General features: G+C 33.8%; 1 protein-coding gene across 1 annotated transcript in view; it reads left to right on the top strand.

Annotated features, from left to right (window-relative positions):
* Window positions 1-23,466, top strand: part of LOC103259874 (dystrophin-like) — a 118,163-nt gene that overhangs the window by 52,968 nt on the left and 41,729 nt on the right. The window contains exons 4-5 of the mRNA XM_008057533.1: window positions 12,627-12,815; window positions 13,482-13,663. Coding sequence (XP_008055724.1) covers window positions 12,627-12,815; window positions 13,482-13,663 — 371 coding nt within the window. The remainder of the gene's footprint in view (window positions 1-12,626; window positions 12,816-13,481; window positions 13,664-23,466) is intronic.

Genomic DNA, 23,466 nt, shown 5'->3' with positions numbered 1-23,466 from the left:
GCCACCAAGCCCGGCTGAAAGTATTTTTAAATAAGATGGGAGTGTCCTAGGAAAAATTTTACTTCAAAAAATATTTTAGACATCTCATGACCTAGTAGTTGAAAAAATTGAATTATGTATGTTATTTTTCAAAAAGTAGTGTTGCAGAAATTCTGTACATTTTTGAGTTGGCAAGTGTCTGTGAGTACTTTGTTATTTCCCAAATCATTTCCAAAAGCAGAGAAAACACTTGATCTTTCCTTTCAATGCAAAGGTTCTGAATTAACAATGATTAAGAAAGAAACTGCATTTAATTTAAAAACTCATGCTATGGAAAGAGCATTTTTAAATGGACATCTGGTGATGCTCTCATAATATTTCTGTCAGCTATAAAATCTTATATATTACAGAAAAAAACTTAAAACAATATTCAAATCTGTTTAAAATAGTATAAGTGAAATGTTTTAATGAGGTTTTGAATCCAGAGTTTTAATATAAAACAATAATATGACTTTAGGGCATGTACTTTTTATGTCAACCTCACTTAGGGCTCTGTTCTGATGTTACTCATGTTTTCATTGACTCATTTTGTAATATAAACATGTCCATATATATCCTTTAATCTTCTTTTAGCATCTTTCTCAAATCAGGAGTGATTCCTCTTGTCACTTAGTCTACCCTGATTTTGAGTCCTCTTACTTGAAAATGTGAGAAGAAATATAAATACAAGAGATGGAAACTTATCAAAAGATTTCATACCTTTATTTTTGTGAAACGCAGGAGACTTAATGTACTCTTCTCGGTTGACTGAACTTTAAAATTCAAAGCTTTATTTGTCCATGGGACTCTGAGATATAAACCCTGAAGCATGAGCACTCCTATTAGGAGCCAATGATAAAATTGATAAACTTCCCATTGCCTTCTGCCAACTCTTTTACATGGACCTTCTGGTCTACCTTTGCCAACAGGGCAAGGAACTTTTATTACTTTCCTTGAGGCAGAGGGCCGAATTTGCTGCTGTTAATGAAATCTACCAGTGTCTTCCCAGGGCTTAATAGCATTACCACTTTCCTTACAGATGGCAAGCTCTAAAGTCCTTGAACAAAAGATCTCTTTCCCTGAAAAGAATAGGGAGACAAATACTTCACTGAATAAGGCAGTAAGTGCAATAAACAGAGATAGTTTATGCTATTCCTTTTCTTTTCTGCCATAGAAATATGCAATGGAAAGGTTCTTGATTCCTTTAGTGGAAAAAATGTTCTTCCTTTATTATAAAGTGAGATGACATATTAGTACATGGCATATGCTAAGAGAGTCATTATTTTATTCAACAAATATCAAGTATGGTCTACTATACGTCAGACACTGAACATAACAAACAAACTCTCTACTCTCATGGAGCTGTCCTTTAGTCCTCCTATGAGGGATTTCCTGAAGGCAATACAACACTTTTATTTTAGGAACAAGAATAAAAGACAAAAGTACACACAATAAAAAGATAAAAATGTACAAAATTTAGTAATGTAATATATGTGAAAGGAAATGTAATGATCCAAGTAACTGTTGTACTTTAAGGAGTTGGAGATAACCAGTGTTTTTGGAGAAAATTTACTTATTTTGCAAATATGTACCAATGTTGCTAAATATTTTTTACAACCTAAAATCGAATTGTACCAAACTTCTCTTTGTTGTTGTTAATTTTGAATTATCCTAGGTTGCATTAATAAGAAAAATGAGGCAATGAAACTGATTTTATAGAGGTTTAATGGGAAGGGATGATGCTGAATGCTATTTAAAAAATACTGTTACACAATATGTCCATGTAATACAGATTCATGTGTACTCCCTGAATCTAAATTAAAAATGGGAAAAAGACATACCAACCTTAACAGCTGCAAAATTCCCCAAAGCTCTCATTATTACTTGTGAGCCTTAAATGCACCCTCTACATTATTAGCATCATACCCATTTTCAGACGTGTAACAAAAGTGTGAGATAAAATAATTTTGCCAAGCACACACTGCTTACATTCTAGAGCCTGGATTTTACTCCAAAGTGGAACAGACTTAGTTTCCTGATTACAGGCTCTGGTTCTATGCACCATGATGCCTTTGAGACATTGTTATGTTCAGAGGTGGAGGTGGGGCAGGAGAGGGCAGTGAGATTTTAGAGAAAACTAGCTTGGATACACAATAAAGTGGGAAAGTGACCAAGTAGAATCAGTTGGAGAAAGAGAGATTGAAGAGAGAAGAGATAATCAGTAGAGGGTACTTCTTTAGTGCACAGGAACCAGATTAATATGAGAGGCAAATAGATTATGAGAAAATGGCAAACTACAGACTGATGGTCAAAAAAGATTGCTACCAGTTTTTTGTAATGTTTTACTTGGAACACATCCACGTGTATTTATTTATGTATTGTCTATGTATGCCTGTTTCTGTGCCACAATCTACAATGACAGAGCTGGGAAGGTCTGTAGTATACTGCAAAATAGAAGGCATTTATTATCTGACCCTTTACAAAAAAGGTTAAGATTTAAGGTCTCTTGGATTATATGATAGGAAGAATAAGATTTTACAATGAACTCTGAAGTGAGACTAGAATTAGTGCAGGTGTAGATCAGTTTGTATATATTAGGGGAGTCTATTGTGATAAGTTGTAATTTATTTAAATATATATTTGTAGAATAAATGAGTACATGGCTAAGAATGCTACATAAAGGGCAACCTCCTCAGGTCTCCTCACACTGTGAGAGCTTTTCTGTCCTCTCAATAAGTTCTTCTTTAAAAAAAAAAACACTACATAAATGATAATTCATCAAATGAAGCAAAATTTACAGAATGTTCACATGGAAATACACAATGATCAGTTTTTCTTCATAACTCACTATTGAATAGTGTGTATATGTTATAACAAATTCTATAGATTACAGGCATTTGGGGGTTATATTATCTAAGTGACAAAATATGTCAATTTTGGATAATAATAAGTTCTCATTATGTATATATGTAATTTTGATTTTTAATTTTTTTAGTTAGAGAAGACAATTTGCCTAAAACTGTTTAGTTCTGAATTGTTTTTATTTTAAAAGTATCATCCAGTGAGTCAAATTTCTTTAGAGATTTATAAAGAGCTGGTTTAAATACATAAGACCTGGAATTTTTGCTAGAAGCCTATATGAAAATATGTAATATTGTTGAATTTATGGTTGAGGAGTGTGAAATGAATAATTTTTTTGGTCTTTTGAGACATTTTGTAGTTATTTTAAAGTTACTTGTAGAAAATCCCTAATTGCAGCCAGGCTCGGTGGCTCAGCCTGTAATCCTGCGCCTTTGGGAGGCTGAGGTGAGTGAATTGCCTGAGCCCGCGGGTTCGAGACCCGCCTGGGCAGGCGAGACCTCATCTCTACAATAAATCAAAAAAATCAGCCGGGTGTGGTAGCGCGTGTCTGTAATTCCGGCTACTGGGAAGGCTGAGGCGGAAGGGTCGCTGGAGCCCTGCAGGTCGAGGCTGCGGTGGCCGGGAGCGGCCACTGCACTCCAGTCTGGGCGACAGAGTGAGACTCCAACTCAAAAAAAAAAAAAATAAAATAAAATAAAATCCCTAATTGTTTAAATCACCAACTTATGTGAAATCCAATCAAATAATGACTTTTATAATTATTGAAACATACCAAAAATAGTATAAAGTTATTCTGTTCATCATTCTTATTTGAACTCTGTGAATCTGACAGTATTCTCTCAGCTCTTTAGAATGAAAAGAAGAAATCTAGGTTGGTTTACTGAAGATTCCATTTCTTCTACCATATCTCATAAATGTGACTTCAGTTTCCTCATCTTGAAAATAGGCCTCCCTTTTAGAGTGATTGTAAGAATTTTATTAGAAATATGTGCAGAAAAATAACTGGCCTACACATCCTTCCTGTGCTTACTAATAATTTTTCAAGAAACCTGTTTTACATAGAAGTTTATTGATGTTTATAAAATTTTATTTTAAACTATCTTTTTTAAAGAAAGACATTTTTTATATTCACTTAAATTATTCTAGGTACTTTTTAAATAATCTTCTATTATTTTCTCTATGAACTTTCATTGGTTTGGGGGAATTTTCCATAGCAATGCTGATTTTTCTTCCTTCTTGATTTTATGAGAAAGACTTTATTTGTGTATTATAATAATCAAGACAAAACTTTTCAGGAAAAGGGCAAGAAAAGAGAAAATAGAGAAATAAAAATAGAAAAAAGTTAGAAAATATATTATACTCAATGATATAAAAGGTAGAATTAGACAAATTATAGAAAGAGAAGCAGTCATGTATGTATGTGTGCATATTCCATACGTATATGCGTACATATTCCATATGTATGTGTGCATATTCCATATGTATACACAAACATATATTCACATACACACATATGTATATATACACACAAATACAAATTATCAAAGGGAATATTGGGAGGAAATATACATTTTAAGTTATGAATATTTTATACTATGATACTCCTTTTTTCCCAACATGATCATTGGGTAAAACAGATTTTATATGAAACCTTAACTTGGAAGTACAAAAATATTTTAACAAAAATTAAAATTAACTGTCCAAGACAACTTAATTCAGCAAGTATTGATCTTTGTGCTGTGTCTTCTGTTAGGCCTGAGGGCAGAGTCCCTGTCCTCCTGGAATATAAAGGCTAGTGTAATATCTAAAGGTTTGTGGATTAAATGTGATGAATCAAAATAAATTGGAAACTCCATTGGCAGTATGTTTTAGAGAGAGGTTTACTATCAGAGAGAAATCTTATTTTATGGTAGAAAGTTTTTTTTTAAATAACATATGAGCTTTTACAAATTTTTTATGGTAAAATCTCAGCTGCTAGAAACTAGGGTATCAATATATGTGTATTAGATGGCAGTAGGTTTTGTGACACAAGAATGGATTGACTAAGAAATGTATTTCCTTTTCAGAGTAATTTTTTGAATTTTATTTTAAAGATGTAGGAAATAATTCAGGGTTAGATATACAAATGGTCATTGTGCGAGTAAAATTTGAGTTATTTCTCTTAAAGACTGTTTAGATGGGGCTATCAAGGCATTGTAGGAAAATCTGGCTCACCCAGAACTTCATACTCCATTATATAAAAGGTAGAATTATACAAAGATTTTTAGCTGAGTTGTTCACTCATCCCCTAGGATGCTACCTTCATCCTCGGGATCAAGGATTGTTTACCAGCTCCATGTCTATATTTTGACCTTTGGGATGAAGGAAAGGACAAAGGAGCATACCCATTCCCTTTTAGATCCTAATTATGAAGATGCATCCGTCTTATCATTGACAAATCTTTGATCATATGCTACATCTAACTGCAAGGAAAAGTAGGAGCTGTAATTAATATTCTAGATAGCCAAATTGTTCCCTAAACTTTCTGCCACTATATCAAAAGCAGTGAAGGACAGATATTAGAGGACTAGTAGCCTTTACCAGGGCCAGTTTATTTTCCCAGAATCAAGATTAATATGTTTGGTTCCAGATCTTTTGTTTAACAGACTTTCAAGTGAGATTTTTAAACAATGCATACACACACATATATACACACATATGTGTACATATGATATCCATTTGTTTTTAGATTAGAAAATATAATTTATTTAGAAAGTAAATTAAAGAGAGAGAGAAATAGGAGATTCACGTTTTCCAAGGTAGGGGAGGGGACCAAAGCTTAAGAAAATATGACCTGGTCATAGCTCAAAGAGCTCATAACCATACCATAGCTTAGCAAGACAATGGCCCATTTTTGTCTTCTTCAACAGAGAATCTTATAAAAAATATAGCATTTCGGTGATAGATTCTGTAATAGTTAAGGACGTCAACTTTGCTGACATTTGACATCGAAGGCAAATGATAAAATTAATAGAAGGTATAGAGTTCAAATGGTGAACTTGGCACACGCCTTTCTTCAGAAAGTGTTGGTTAGCTTTATTTTTTGTTCAGCTTTTTCTGAATTATATAAATGGGCTGTATCTTATAGCTGTTTTTTTTTCCTAATACAGTCTTTTTCAGTGTGATATCAGTGTCTCTGATTTGCATGCATCATTTGAACTTGAAATTTGATTTCCAACTCACTAACATAGTAGAGTTCAGGTATTTTCTTAGTAGCTTCAAAATCATCAACTCTTAAATTTGTGGAAATGAATTAAAAGACTTTTATTTTTAAATAAGTTACATTAAGTTATTTTGTAAAGGTTTATTGCTTAATTCTGAATTCATTTTCTTCACTAAAAGACATTTATCAAATCGTGGTAAAGTAGTGTGTCTTAGAGTCCAAAGACCTGGCTTTAAATCTCAAAGCCACCAACTGCCTTTGTGACCTTTGGCAAGTTACCTAATTTTTCTGTTTCCATTTCCTCATCCTACCCATCTCTGTCATTCTTACTTATTGTGGTAAAAATGATATAATGAATATTAAGTGGTTAACAAATTGACTGACACCAAGTGCCCAATAAATAATAGCAGCTGTTGTTATTATTATCATATATGTAGTAGTTGTTGTTGTGATTGTTGTTTTAATGTTGCCATAACAGCAGGTCTTAATTTTTCCTAAATCCTCATTAGAGCTTCATTTTGAACTGAATTTCAAGTACTACCAATGTTAAAAACTACCTATTTAATGGTGTCATTAGATTGAATGTCATGTACAGTGTTGCATGATAGATTAAGTTATCATAAATCATTTCTGTAGTCATTTTTCATACTTTGAATAATAGCCTGGTTTACATTTTACACCTTGGAGAAAACACATTGGCAATGTGGTAAGAATATTTTCAGACTACTAATCCTGGTTCCTCAGAAATGCTCTTGTTATTTAGTAAAAGAACCACTTGGTTATCCCTCTGTAATCCTTTAGCTCTGAAATAATCTTTCACTGGAGGATAAAAAGATTATAGAATACACACAAAAAATTCACCATCCATGCATTCACTTACACTCTATAAAAAAGAAGTATGATACATTTAAATGAACTAAGAATAATAAAATTTTCAAATGTTCTCGAAGCGTTTATACTTTCAAGAACAATAAAACTGTTTTCATCCAGGTTAAACCTCATTTCACATTTAAGACTGAATCTGGGAAAATTGCAAAAATAGATCAGTTTCCTCAGTGATATAAAACTACTCGGTGATAGATTGTGCCCTCTCGAAATGTCCCAGCTATTTTTCTAAGAGCTTTGTGGTTTGCTGGATTGCTAGTTTCACTACCTATATGTAGCCACTTGATGACTTATCTCAGTCTGAATTGCCCAAATCATGTTTCCAAAAATACACACAGCTCGTTCATCTGTTTTCTCACAAAAATCATTTGCCATTTCAATGCACATTGGTCCCTAAACACAGAGCATTTCTTGGGATCTAGAATATGCTTAGAATTTTATATATACTATCTCATCTAATCTTTCCAGTAATACTATGGGCCTGTAGTTCTTATTTTTCTTCTTTTACAGATGGGGAAATTCAGATGCAGAGAGATTAAATACCTCAACTAAGATTTGACAAATAGTAAACTAGATTTTAAAATATATTTACGTATAGAGTAGTGTTGAGGTTATTGCTTTATACTTTATTAGGATAATTTCTAGCCATATAAATTTAACTACTAGAGATTTCTATGATTAGAAATTGTATCCAGAAGTGAGTTTCCAGATATTTTTACTGGATGTTCCAGGACTAAAACAAATAATTGCTTATCTTTTCTCATTATTTCACTTTCCCCCTTTCTACTCCACCTTTATGCATGAGTGATGTCTTCAAGGAACATAGGTGATGCTATTCAATACTTCCTCACACTAAAGGGCCATAATTAAGCCTCTGAAGAATGTAGATAATGTTGAACACATTTGAGTGTTCTCGATTTTGAAAACAACCAGAATTGTTCCATCCATTCATTGTTATGCCTCGCATCATCATTATTTGCTCAGTGTACTGCAGAGAAATGTATACTAATGTTATGAAGACAAAAATTAAAATAAGACTGAAGCATAGGAAAAAATTAGTTCCAGTTGATCATACTGGCATCTACATTCATGAAATAGCTAGTGTCTGTCAGATCTTCTGTAAATTGCAAAAACCAATTTTCCTAGAAAATTTATTTTGATGCCATAACATGAATTAACTGGCTGCAAGCTTAGGTGTAATATGAAGTTCTGTGATGATGAAAATGAATTTGGGACACTGAAACTGAAAGCATAACTCTCTGTCTTTATTTCCAAATTATCTATTTAAAATACTTTTATTTTAAAAGAGTGTTTTATCCCAAGGGTTTCCTTGAAAATGTACAAATATTGAATTTAGGAAAAATTCTTCTTTCATGAGTTTACCTAGTCTGAAATTCTAAAACCACTTCCAACTTTGTTTCATAAACTGCAGGAAAATAAGATTTTAATCTCATCTCAGAACACACATATGCATATATGTAGCTGAAACAAAAGTTCATAAGACAACACTAATCCTTAATATAAGTGACACAGGCTGGCATTTTTTATTCTGTTTAATTTTAAAATATTCTCAATCATAGCCCACTAAAATTATTTTATGAATTACTGATGGATCATGATTTACCATTTGAAAAATAATGGTCCAAAGAAAGAATTACAACTTAGATGACAATTTTTATCCTAATTATATATACATATAAAACTGAATATATGTATAATTGAAATGATGGGTATAAATAACAATTCATATAATTTACATAGTTTATTCATATTTGAATTTAGCTGTCTTTGAATTTTTTTTAATTATGAACATCCTCAGAAAAAAAATTCAGATATAGAATTTGTGAATACTAGACATCATGTCCTTGAGATATGCCTTTAACATTTTTCTTCAAAAATTTACGTCTGTATAAATTTTAGTGAAGCGTAAACTGTTTAATGTTTTGATTTTAACTGTACAATCGTAAAATACACTGGTGTGTTACTTGAGTCCTAGTGCTATTTACAATTTATCATTTGGAGAAAATTACTTGAATTCAAGATTGTTAATGATATTTAAGAACTTTTAAATAGAAGTTCAGTGGTGGGGCAAATTTCAATAAGTGTTGACAAATAATTGATGCTTTCTTTTATAAGTTTTTTGGTTCATTTTTTTTTCCTTCAGTAATTGTCTGACTCCTGAAATTTAGAGAGTGACTTAAGAAGGTAATATAGAGGCAATTTATGTTTCCAATCGATTTATATGTATACAGGAATCTAATAATAATTATAGCTATAACAGGCTTTATTGAGTTCTTACACAAGGTCAGACATTCTGTCAAGTACTTTCTACACTCTCCTTTAATTCTTACTATGATCTTATAAGGGAATTATTATTATTCCCACTTTACACATGAGGAAACTAAGGTTTTTTGTAGGGCTAAGTAACTTTGCTAAAGTCACAAGATGTCGGGTCAGAGTCAAGATTCAGACACCAGAGGTATGCCCCTGAAGCCCCTGGATTGAACAGCCACATTCTACTGCACATAACACATTTCCCATCTCACTTGTAACCCAGAGGAAGTAAAATGTCCATGAGTAGAATGTACTTTTTTCTGCCTACACATAGGTCTGGCTATGTAATTTGTGGGACTCAGTAAAAAGTGAAATACACAGCCCCTTTTTAAAAAGTAGGGGAAAAGTGCTGTTAAAATTACTAAAATATAAAGCTATTTATTCCAGTCTTTCTCTCAACTTGCTATGGTATTTTTTATTTGCTATTTAACATCATACTAAATAAAGAAAATTAAAATTGTAAAGTATTAGCATGAATTTTACTGTTCATTGTTATATTGTGTAATTCCAGTTGTAAATGCAAATATAAGAGCATTTAACTCATGCAGAATCACCAGCATTGCATAATTTATGTCTTGTAGAAAATGCATGCATATGTATTTCATTCTTACCAGAATGTGGAAGCATTGCATAACTAACCCAGCTGTTTTTATTTCACTTCTTGTTATGCTCCCATTCAACCAATAATCCCTACCTTTGGCTTACTAATGAGTAAGGAAGGACTTAAATAGGAAAGAACTAGGGGTTGCCATCTTTTTCCCTTTCTGTGTCATCTATTTCAGAAAAATTGGTTGGCTAATCTTGGTTGTTTATGATTTTTTGAAAGAATTACCTTCTTTCTACATTCGAAGCAAGGTCTGGTTTAAAAACAAAACAGAACAAAAAACAAAAACAAAAACAAAAAAACCCACATGATCTCCCAGAACTGTTAGTTTCTTCTTTTACTCATTTACTTAGTTGTAGACACAAAGCTCTTACACCATATTCTTTTGGAGTCTTGCTAAACTCTTACTTATTGTTGGCTTACCAGAAATCTGTGCTCATCGAACATTGAAAAAGCTACATGCAAATGGGACAGATATACATATTGCATGTATCTCTTCTGCTTATGTGCATATTTCATTGCCTCATTGGACTTCACTTATGAAACCCAAGTTTAAAGCTAAAATTATTAAGAATTTCAGAATTCTTAACTCAGAAAGGCTTTAATAAAATATTAACTTGGTGTAGATTTCAACTGATATTGAAAATTTGTGTATATATTTGTGAGGATGTTAAAATGATACCAGCAAATAAAAGAAGCATAGGTGTCTTCTGAGCTCAGGGCCCTTTGCAACTGCTCAGGTTGCACAGACATGGAACTGTTCCATCTGCGTACATCTCTCTGGCCACCATTTGGTAACTTTTCTCCTTAATGCTGCTTTTGATATTTATTATTAATACTAATTAGAGACAGAGAGAAGGGATGGACCATAAAGCTTGTTCCAACCCCTTAGACAGTTAGAAATTGCCTTGCCTTTGGGTGGTGCTACATGAACAGTCCTCTCAGGGCCCTTGAGATACTAGAATTGGCTGATGTTGATTATTAGGATGTCCTCTTTCTGTCACTGCTATGTAAAGTGTGAAAGAGCGCATCATTTGTTGAATATATCATACCAATAGCTGGTACTATGCCTTGTCGTCTTAAAGGCTTTAACAGTTGGGGAAATTTAAAATACTAAAGTTTCAAAATTGAATCATTTATCAGTAGAGCACAAATAAGTTGCTGCTGGCAGCTCAGGGGGTTAAGACCCAGCATTGAAGAGGCCTGGAAATGCAAGGCAGACATACCGGGGGAGAGCCATCAAAGGTTGAGTTTTCTCTAGGCAAGATTATCAAATCCCTCAAATAGCTTCTGGTTATTTTACACTGCCTTTTGTTTCCTTTACAAAACCCTGTTTCGTAGGGCTCAGTGCTTGTTTCAGATATTCAGGACACATAAAAGATTTCTACACAAATATTCCTCCAATATCTTTTTGCTTTGCTCATCTCCGTAAAGAGTTTGATTATGTCCCTTACCTTAGTAAAAAAAAAACCTTCCCAAGTGTGGTCCTCAGGATTTTGAAGCCCAGCAGCCTACAATGTGTGATCTTGACCCAAAGAAAAACTTGTGTAGGGTTACTTATTTATTCGAAATTTTTCCCTTGAGAATTGCCTCAAGCAGAAACATAACTTATTCCAAAAGTTCTCTCATGTCACTTGATAGTGTGGGTCCCATAGTGTTAATCTCTGCAAAGACACGACCAGTTTTGGAGGTCAACATTGCATCCTGTATACTGTCTCTATTATTTGGCTTCAGGTGGAGGAAGAAGTTAAGGTCATGCACAGCAATCCAGTCAGTCCAGAAGTGTTCTTTCCCACTGGAATTCTCTGATCAGTTTCCTTGCTTCCCCTTACATACCTTTAAGCTAGATAGTGGGACTGAAAGACAAATTTTGTGATGACCTCTTGGCAATGTCTTCATAGGTGTCCTGGATCCTTTCACAGTTGTGAGCACTTTGTACCTTTTGTTCCTAGCTTTAGGGTCCAAGCAGAAATTCCAAGACAACTGTTTAGAATCTCACTTAACATCCTGCTATTGGGAATACAATACTTTGTGTGGTAATTCTCCTAAGATAATGTCTTACTATTTAAACAATGACCTTCTGAATATAAAGGCTAATTCATAGAAGTTTCTTATAATTTAAACAATAGCTTTCTGTAAATAAAGACTAATTCATAGAAGTCATTATGCTGTCAGAAACTTTAAATGTGTGAACAAAGTATTTCTTTTCTTTTGAAATTTTAACTTGATGCTCTGCATTATTTTCTTGCTGTTATCTTTACTGATCTGTAAACCTTTGAAAATGTATTATTACCTGGGACCTCTCAGGAAGAGACATTTCATTTAATGCTATTGCAAAAGTATATAAATTTAAATCTAATAATGTATATGGAAAGTATTGTAAATAAAAAATGAAAAAATTACCTATGGATGAAAATTTATAGCATTTAAAATGCAATATGAAGAGCTGATATACTAATTAACTTTTTATAACAACTCCGAAAGGCTTTAGTAAAATATTAACTTGGTGTGGATTTCAAATGCTATTTGAAAATTTGTGTATATATTTGTGAGGATGTTAAAATGCAGGCTCACTATTGTATGTGTCTGCTGTTCATGTCTCTGATAATGCAAGTGAACATTTCTAGAATTTTAAATATTTCATTCTATTTATCATTTAATGTACTAGAACAGACTGCAAAGACATTAATTGTATAACATCCAATTTATTTTATTGTTCAGCATTTGGAAGCTCCTGAAGACAAGTCATTTGGCAGTTCATTGATGGAGACTGAAGTAAACCTGGACAGTTACCAAACAGCTTTAGAAGAAGTACTTTCATGGCTTCTTTCTGCTGAGGACACATTGCAAGCACAAGGAGAGATCTCAAATGATGTAGAAGAAGTGAAAGAACAATTCCACACCCATGAGGTAAACCCAAACATTGATTTACGAAACTAAGCCCATGACTTGTCATAATGACATGCCTTTTTTCTTATCTACTCAGTTAGATCATTATATTTAAGGAATTTAGTTTTTATTTTGAGATAGAAATACTTTCATGTGCTTGGCATTTCAACTGCTAGATTTTGAAGTTATCTTTTGTAGAATAACCACTGAAGGTGTTTATATCTGGTTTGCCAATGATTCGTACAGGAATATGATAGCCCAGCTCCCTTCTCTCATGCCAAGGCAAGACTGAGGCATAACTTACATTCTTGAGTACCTGTATAGCATTGGGCTTAACCACCCTCAGTTAGAGTCTGTTCCTCGAGATGATACACTTGCTTGACTTCCTTCCCTTCCCTTTCCTGATTTTGTTTCTTCAGCTCCCTTTCTGGGAGCTCTTCCATAAGAAATCACTTGCACTGAAAGCCTTATCTCAAGATCTGTTTCTGCAGAGTGTCACCCAAATAATTTTCCTTAATTCATATTAAAAATGGTATTCACTTTCCTTAAATCAAAATTCAAAAATTGTTTTTACAGGGAATATAAATCTAAATGGGCTACAAGTTTAAAATTGCAAGAGATAAAAATAAAAACAACAATAATTTACCTAAAGTCCTAATTACAATTATTAACTTATTTATTTGTCAGGGGTACATGATGGATTTGACAGCTCACCAGGGACGGGTTGGTAATGTTCTACAATTGGGAAGCCAACTGATTGGAACAGGGAAATTGCCAGAAGATGAAGCCACTGAAGTGCAAGAACAAATGAATCTCCTAAATTCAAGATGGGAACACCTCAGGGTAGCCAGCATGGAAAAACAAAGCAAGTAAGTATTTTTAATTAAGAAAAATAGCAAATTTTGAAAGCTTACTATTATTTTGATGCACTTTGATGGTTTAGTCATTATTTCTGGTTTTTTCCTAAGGCATGCAGCTTTTCTTCAGGGACATTATAGTTCAATTTTCTTCAGGGGGCATTATAGTTGAATTTTCATGTCAGTAGTATTTTGCTTTTTACTTTTCTAACTGAAGTGGAGATGTTAGATAGATGGGTTGTTATCTACAAAGCTATGCTTAAAGAGTTGCCAACATTATGTCATAGTTCATATTTTCTAGGTTTTCTCCAAAAACTATAATACATATGTAAAAGACATGGAATCATGTACAGGAAACCATGTACATAAAATCACCTATTAGCTACACTTGACAGGAAACTTCTCTTCTGAAGAAAAAACCCATAACAACATTCAAGAGTTATTCATCTGTTTATGGAAATCCTCTCAAAAAAAAGTTATAAAACTGTCTTGGGAAATTTTTATTCAAGTAGAGTATGACTGTGAATTATTTTAAGAATATATATTGACTCAATAAAAAAAATTTCTGAGACATTTCTGAAAATGGTTTATTTCTTATAAAGGTAGCAAGCAGTTCTCATCATTCTGGATGTGTTGCTGTGATTTATGTTTCTAGGTGTGTGTATTTGTGTAGAGCCTATCAAGACAAGGTAGATTTAATTTTAAATGAAAGGAAATGAAGTGCCAACTGTGGATTTGAACACATTAAGCTAAAGATTGTCCAAGTGCCTTGCATTTACTTAGCTATTATTTATGATGATTAAAAGCTTTAAAATAGGACCAAAAAAACTCAATAGATATGATGGGAGGATTGCTATCCCAGTACTAAATTATAGTGTGACAGTGGGGTGGGGGGCGCATTTTTAAGCTCATGTCTTTTTTTTTTTTTTTTTTTAGTTGGAGTCTCACTCCGTCACCCAGACTGGAGTGCAGTGGCCGCTCCCGGCCACCGCAGCCTCCACCTGCTGGGCTCCGGCGATCCTTCCGCCTCAGCCTTCCTAGTAGCTGGAATTACAGGCATGCACTACCATGCCCGGCTGATTTTTGATTTACTGTAGAGATGAGGTCTCGCCAAGTTGCCCAGGCGGGTCTCGAACTCACAGGCTCAGGCAATCCACTCACCTCAGTCTCCCAAAGCGCGGGATTACAGGCTGAGCCACTGAGCCCGGCTAAGCTCATGTCTTTTGAAAGAAAAAAACAAGATAGACTTTTTACAACTATATATGCCTTCTAAGCAAGAATATACTAGTCTATCTATGTTGACATTATTTTCCTTCTGTGATCATTGTGATGATTGTAACTAACCCTAGAAGTGAGAGTCACAATAATTATGCTATAACTATTGAGTTTGCCTTGTCAACCCCCATTGACAGTGCTCACAGATCAACTAATTTATTTCATTTTTATCATTATCAATAATAAGATATAAGCTGCCTACTTGTAGTTATAGATCAAAACTCTTCAGGTTAGAATTTCTATTTCCAGTCATCTGTACAACTTAGCAAAAGCAATCTCAAGTAAAATTAGAAAATTTTGAAAATCTAGACTCCTTTTTTACTGTTTTTTTTTTTCCATAATAGCACCCCTGTCTTTTCCTTTGTGCAGTCTATGTTTCCATCCTCTTCTGGAGGATAAATGTCCTCATTGTTTTTGCACTTTTTTTTTCAATAGGACTTAATATGGCATTAATTATTCATGCTAATCAATTAACTAATTGCAATTTGAAATTGAATAGCTAAAAAATCTGAATTCCACTTGAAATTAAAAATTCAGGTATTTCATGCCTCACTTGAAACACCAAAAAAATGTATTTTGTCTGTTATTCCAATATTGTAAAAAATGTTCATTCAAGAAATTCCCTTGTTGAAGGGATATCTACCATCAAATGACAGATGACAATAAATACACACAGACATACAAAAAGGTGTTTATTTCCTCACTCTCATTCCACTGAAGGATTGATTGGAATGCTAATATAGCAATATTCCTGCTTAGCTAAGATTGACATAAAAATAGTTTGTCCTTAGGGATGATTCGAGGACTTTGGTTTGTGCTAAAGCTTTTAGAATGATTATGAAGTAAGCAAGGGCAGCCTTTTAACTGTCATAGATTTTTCTAAAACACCTTATAGAATGTTTTTAAATGAGACACATATGAAACCACTTGTAGCACAAAGTCTTTGCTGGATAATTTTTTGAAAAATAAATACACAAAGTATTATTAAGCAAAGAAAATCAGAAATATGATGAGAGTTTATAAATAAAAGTGAGTCTTCCATGCTACTTAGAATGACTTTGTGTGTGTTCATGCATAAAACCCATTAAATTTTAAGTGAGATAAGCCTTTATGCAAGCTTTGCTGGACCTGATGTTTGACAAAGTTTATGGGAGGAAGCAAAAAGTTGATTATTACAAGATGCTATTAGTTAAAAAAACAATAATTCTGAGTTGAACACTTTAAATAAATTATAATATGTTCAGTTTCCATTTTCATGATCGTATTGATCGTTAACTTTAATTTAGAACAGTACCTATTTTTTCCAAACATATGATTACCTTTGGGTAACAAAACTGGTAAACAAAAATGGATTAGTCCATATACTTCTTACTTCTCGCTTTCAAAGACACGGTGTGGCTAGACCCAGTCTGAAGCATCACCCCAGCCTAGGTTTAGTGATGAGAAAAATAATAATTAACATTTATTTATGCTTACTAGGTACACCCAAAGTCATGCTAGAGTTCTTAAGTTGATATAACAAAAGTCAACATTTATTGGAAATGAATATCAGCTTATAACTAAAATCGTTGAACATTTACACTTAGCAATTGTATCATCTGCTAACATATTTACTAGCAACAATCTAATTATATTTGATATATGTTCATTGTGATTGATCTTTATTTATTTACAAATATGAACAAATATTAATGGAATGTCTCAGGTTTTCTGATATAGTTCAAAGCCCTGGGGACACAGTAATGATCATAAATGTTATGATCTCAGATCTAACTAAGTTTATATTCTTGAGAGGTTAATAACCAATTTAAAAAACATAAACAAATCATATGGGAACATGTTTTCAGAAGAGATTTTTTTTTTTTGAGTTGGAGTCTCACTCTGTCGCCCAGACTGGAGTGCAGTGGCCGCTTCCGGCCACCGCAGCCTCGCCTGCTGGGCTCCTGCGATCCTTCTACCTCAGCCTTCTGAGTAGCCGGAATTACAGGCACGCGCTACCACGCCCAGCTGATTTTTTGATGTATTGTAGAGATGAGGTCTCGCTGCCCAGGCCGGTCTCGAACCCGCGGGCTCAGGCAATCCACTCACCTCAGCCTCCCAAAGGCGCGGGATTACAGGCTGAGCCACCAAGCCCGGCTCTCAGAAGAGATTTTTAAAATATCATGATAGAGACTGGATTAAGGGCTGCTTCAGGCTTTGGGATCCAGGGAAGACATTCATGGTTGGTATGATTTTGTTTGAGATTTGAATGATAGAAATGAACCACAATTTGTAGATCAGGAGGAAAGTATTTTAGACAGGGGAAATAGTTAATGCAAAGGCCCTAACACAGGGATAGTTTGACTTGCTGGAGGAGCCAAAAGACCAAGGGAACTGGAGAATTGCATGGTGGAAAGTTAGATGGCTGAGGTATGAGATGGGGTTGAAATATGGGTAGGGATCTGATTACATATGACAGTACCAGTCAAGGTAAAAGATAAGGGCTTTGTATTCTAGACCAAATACCAAAAAAAAAAAAAAAAGAAGAAGAAGAAGAAGGAGGAGGAGGAGGAAGAGGAGGAGGAGGAGGAGGAGGAGGAGAGAAAGGAAGGAAGGAAGGAAGGAAGGAAAGAAAGAAAGAAAGAAAGAAAGAAGAAAAGGCAATAGAAAATTTTAACAGGGGAGAGACAGGTCAAAAAACTATCGGTTAAGGTCACTGAGGACAGTTATTAGGCCAGTGCAATTGCCCAGGTAAGACCAGTGTCTTACACCAGCTGGTAGTTATGATTAAAGTATACTCTACTATTTTAGCCAATTGATTAATTTTAATACTGCTTTTTCTGTACTTATTTTTAGTTCCCTTTTTACCTTTTAATATTCAAAATGCTTTTTGCTTTGGAAATAGATATTCTTGCTTTGTGTGTGTACAAACTACCTACATGAAGTATGATTTATCCCATGATTCACAAGCAATTATCAAGCAAAACAAGGAATTTAAAAATATATACAGTAACAACATGCTCTCATTTCTACTTTACCTAAAATCCACTCCAATTTATCTAAGGAATAAGGTATTACTTTCTCAAACACGTATGTATGCAAACTGGGGCAATATACTTTCCCTCTGCGACCTTCACTTAACAGATTTATAAAACAGCAATAGTTCCCTAAGGCTTCTGACATACACCTAAAATATATTGATTGTGATAGGTTATAAAAATAGTAGCTTTTGAATGTGAAATTACTATAAAATATAAAGAAAGCTTATCATTATAAATAAGATGACTGGCTATGGATTAGTTACTTTAACCATACCACATTATTTTGTTTCATATATATTTTTTACCTTTTTTTCCCCTCCAGCCATTTCTAAATGCCTCACTTTTATTTTTCCCAAAGGATGTATTTGTGGGTCTTTTCTGTAGGTGTAAGGAGCATGAGCAGGATGATTAAAGTTACATTTGAAGTATTTCTTTCAGAATCGAAACATATAAAAATATGCTTACAGAAGAATGTCAGTAAAAATATGATAAACATACAGATGCTTCTTCCTTCTTTCTTTCCCCTTTGTAAGCCCACTCTCATTTGAGTCTTTCCTTCCTAAAATTTTTTTCTTCTCTAATTGTGGTGTTTACATGAAAGCTAATATAATAATAATAATAATAAAAGTTGGTTAAGTCATCTCTAGCCACAAAGTAGTTTGGTACAATTATGCTATTAGTCAATTGCATTCCTTTAACACAGTTTATGATATTGAAATGAGAGCACTAAGTGGCACTGATTTTATAATTAAAACAAGTCAATGTTGGAAGTCCATAAGAAGAGTAAGCTAAATACTTTTTGTTTTGTTTTGGTTTGCTTTGTCTTGTTTTGTTTTATGCTGTGGAATACCCTTGGGGTGTTAGGAGGTGAGGGAGACAGAAGAAAAAGAAACACTTCCAACTGTGGAAGTTTAAGAAGACAACTGGCATAGGGACAGCAGAAGATGTTCTTCTCTATGAATAAACTAATTAATTTGATTCAAAAATGCAACCTGCAGGAAGCAAAAGAGATTTAATGAGATTTCTACAAGGACTAGTAAAGATAAGCACAACAAGTTCCATCAACTTCTCTGATAATTGTAGTTAGGGCATGCTGTTGGAAACTAAAACCTTTGTGTCGGTAAGGGAAATAAACAAGAGCAAGTGGGTAAGGAGGCCAAGTGAATTTATGTTCTGGTTTATATCAGTAGGAGAGATATGTATACTATCTGGGTGGAAACACAAGTCATAACACGGGAAACAATTGCGAACCACATTAACACTTTGAATGGACAGAAAAAAATATCTCTACTAAATCTGGCTCATCTTTTTTTTTTTTTCCCAAACTGTCTATTCCAATCTTGAAATGAGATAGCATATCTGAGAGTGGATTGAACAAACAAGGTGCCGAACAAATGGGTGGGTTGTTTTCTCCCAAGTGAAATGACTAACTTACTGCATATATCAGTATATGAATGAATGGATGAACAACTAAATTAAATTCTTCAGGTAGTTCCAGTCTTTGGATTGAATTTGTTGCAGTGAATATTCTCAAGAAGCATAATCTCAAACTCCTAATTGTGATGCTATCTCAAAGTTTGGTACATTTATTTATTAATTTTTTACTTTTCCCAATAATGTAAACATAATAATTCCTTGCAGATCAAAGTGATAGAAGCACGAGCAGCATCAGCATCATCGGAGAACTTGTTAAAAATGCGGAATCTAAGCACTCACTCTGATCTAAAAATTATAATCTGCAATTTAACAATATCCCAAGCGATTCCTAAGCATGTCTAACTTTGAGAAGCATTAAGGTAGCTAAAACTATAAAATAGTATAAATATAAACTCCTTTGAAGACCTCTGCTTAAATATCTTCTATTCCTGTTTTTCTATCAATTACAGTGTGCCAAATATTTTAATTACTTTCTCAGAAGCTCCAGAAATAATGCTGGTGATGTCTCATTCAGTCCTCTAATGTTGATATCATGTCCCTTGGGTGATTGAAGAAACAGCAAAATTCTGGTGCAAGATTATATAATAGAGACAATATATGAGTATTGAGAATTAATAATTGATCTTATAAGATATAGCAATTATAAACATAGAACAATCTAACCTTCGTCTAGGTTGCAAACATACATGGCCATGATCATTTTTCTGTAAATAATGAAAACAATGTGAGGACCGATGCAGCCAAATGTGGACACCCCATTTTCTAATGATATAAAGAATGTGATTCTTATAGTTTAAAATATAAACAGAAAAGCCCAATTTCTGGAATACATATAAACAAGAGAGTCACTTATTTGGAACAATGCTTTCTCACAAAGGTAAATGACAATAATCTGAAAATTCATTGTATTCCTCCATCTACCTAACATTTCTAATCAGCCATGTTCCCAGCACTGTTTTAGAAACTGAGGATATGTCAATGAACAAAATAGACTAAATCCCTCTTTTTCTGAGCTTCCATTCTAGTGAAGGGAGAAATACAATTTCAAAATATTTATGTCATATCTGATGATATTAAAGGGTTAAAAAGAAAAAGAAGGAAGAGAATAGATGAAGAGAGTGAAATATTTTGTGTTATTATGTGTCAGAAAAGGTTTTTATGCGAAGGTAATATTTAAGAGTCCTAAATGAAAGGAGGAAACAAGTCATGCAAATGACTGGGGCAAAGGAATCAAGTAAGTGGAAAGGTCCTGAGCCCAGTGTGAGCTAAGCCTAGTAGAGAAAGCATGCCTGAGCTGAGAAAAGAGAAAATGATTATATTCTGATTTATGACTAAAATGATTCAAATTAAATAAATATACTGTCTCAACAAGAGTAGATTTAATAGAAGTTGGCACTTTTATAATCATAATTATGATATTTATGATTGGGAAAGTATTTGCATTTTTGTACCATGTCTTTTTATGCTTGATTGATAATTAAGTTATATTTATTCATTCAAAAAATATTTGAATATCTAGTATGTGCCAGGAACCGTTTCAGATGCTATGTAGTGGCAAAATTATTAAAGTTGAGAGTGGGCTTCTAATGCCATGTAAATGAGGATGATTTCAGAGTGTCAACATTATCCATGCTTACTAGAGATAAGTTAAAGTCTTCCAATAATTGTAACTTAATAGTTGCCCTTGGTTTGTGATGACATCTGTGAGTTTCTTTATCTGCTTGAAAGCATTTAACCAGGAAGACTGAATTGAGGGTTGTCATAAAGTATTTCCCACAATAATCTTTTGCTTCAGCCTTGCAGTTTCTTTATTATGCTCCTATTTTGAATTTAAGTTTTCAAAATGCAGATGAATGTGTTTGCATTTTGAACTTTAATCTTGTGCTGGATAGTAGAAGATATTAATAATTAAACTGCTGTTGAACTATGTGGTTGAAGAAATAAAATAGACCAGGACTTTGAAAACAATAATACATTTTTGTTTCACGCTTAGACTCATTTATAAAAATACTATTTCTCACATTCCACTAAGTGGGAAAATAAATGTTAATACATGTTTAATTTTGTGAAGAAGTTAAAAATTTTCTTTAATTTATAGTTATTGGAAGGGAAAATTTGTAGGTAGGTTCTTTCTAAAATATTTACTGTGACGTTATAATCTAAAAACTTCGACCTCAAAGACTAGGTTGCAGGGTACAATATAATGGTAACTATTATAATTAGTGAGAATTTTTGGAAAATATACATGGCCTGCTCTTCTTAACTTCTTTCCTGGCCCAAGATGGGAGAATGCCTGTTGGTGTTAACAGTAGTTCTGTAGAGAGGAAGATGGAGACATGAGTTCTAGAAAACAAACATCTTTTATATAATTCTGTTAGACCCTTGCCTCACTTTATTATCCAATAAAAACTACTATATTAGTGCCTAAGATTTATAGGCCACTATCCAGTGTCAGGTGTTGTTGAGTCTAGTAAAGGATGCTTGGAGGAAAGATGATCTATTTATTGAGGCAAGGTGGTGAAGGAGGGCAGGAGAGATTAACCGCCTTCACAGAGGTTGAAGGTCCTCATTCAAAAATGTGTTATGGAAATTGGAGGACAAGAGTGGTAGTAGGGATAATGAGATAAAGACAACAGGGATGAGGAAAAGTTTACACACAGGGAAAAGCATTGTTTCTATTTGGATTTTAGTATTAATACCGATATTTCACAGGACATTTAGTGAGCTTTGATAAATATTATAAATCCTGGGAATTGAAAGAATAATAATGTGCTTCCTATGCCTATTCACTAGTGCCATATGACCAAAAAAACCTTTACAACTATTTTGTTTAATTTTTATTTTAAAGATGTGAGGTAGCCGGGCTCGGTGGTTCAGCCTGTAATCCCGCGCCTTTGGGAGGCTGAGGTGAGTGGATTGCCTGAGCCCGCGGATTCGAGACCCGCCTGGGCAGCAAGACCTCATCTCTACAATAAATCAAAAAAATCAGCCAGGCATGGTATTGCATGCCTGTAATTCCGGCTATTCCGAAGGCTGAGGCGGAAGGATCGCTGGAGCCCAGCAGGTCGTGGCTGTGGCTACTGCACTCCAGTCTGGGCAACAGAGTGAGACTCCAACTCTAAATAAATAAATTAATTAAATACATAAATAAATAAATAAAGATGTGAGGTACAATTCAGGGTTAATAAAAAATGATCTTTGTACAGGTAAAATTTGGACCTCACTTTAGTCCCCACTTCACCTGTTTGAGATCATTTACCCTTATTGATGAAGTGTGACCCCCTCTTCCTTGGCAGTTTCCTACTACTGCCAATCCCTTTACTGTAGTATTATGATAATTGTTCAGGGTCCACTAAAGAGTGAGAACATGTGGTACTCAGTTTTTGTCTCTGTGATAGATCACTGAACATGCAGTACTGAAACTTTTCTTTTAAGAAATAAACATGGCTTTCTTATTTTAAAGCAAGTTTATTCTTTTTTGGTCTGGAATATATCATGTTTTCTGATTCCTACATGTAATGATATAATATATATACTTAAAATATCTGGTCATTTGTTTTACATTGTAGTGCTATGTTTGAAGGAAAGTGGGTCACAAAGGGCATTGTGGTTTCTATCATTAAAGTAAACTAACCCCACTTAAAAGATATAGATTGGTGGAATGAATTTAAAACACACACACACACGTGCACACTCACACACACACACACACAAATCACAATCTAAATATATACTGCCTTTAAGAGATGCTCTTAACTTGTAAAGAGTCTTCTAGACTCAAGGAAGAAGGTGGAAAAAGAAATAGAAGCCAAAAGCTAGCAGGAATAGTTTTTCTTGTATCAGATAAAACACTTTAAATCAATAACAATAAAACAAAGACAAAACTTGTCAAAACAAGACTTTATAATGAAAAAGTGATTAATTTAACAAGAGATATAACAATCCTACTTTTAAATGCACCCAGATTCATAGGACAAATAATATTAGACTTAAGGAAAAAGATAGATGACAATACAATAATGATGATGCACAACACTCCACTGACCGCTCTAGACAGATCATTGAGGCAGAAAGTCAACAAAG

This window comes from Carlito syrichta, unplaced genomic scaffold, assembly GCF_000164805.1.
Source record: "Carlito syrichta isolate Samal-C Ts95f unplaced genomic scaffold, Tarsius_syrichta-2.0.1 Scaffold303045, whole genome shotgun sequence".
NCBI classification, from domain to species: Eukaryota; Metazoa; Chordata; class Mammalia; order Primates; family Tarsiidae; genus Carlito; species Carlito syrichta.
Note: the sequence above shows the minus strand (reverse complement) of the source record. Positions and strands in the feature narration are given on the sequence as shown.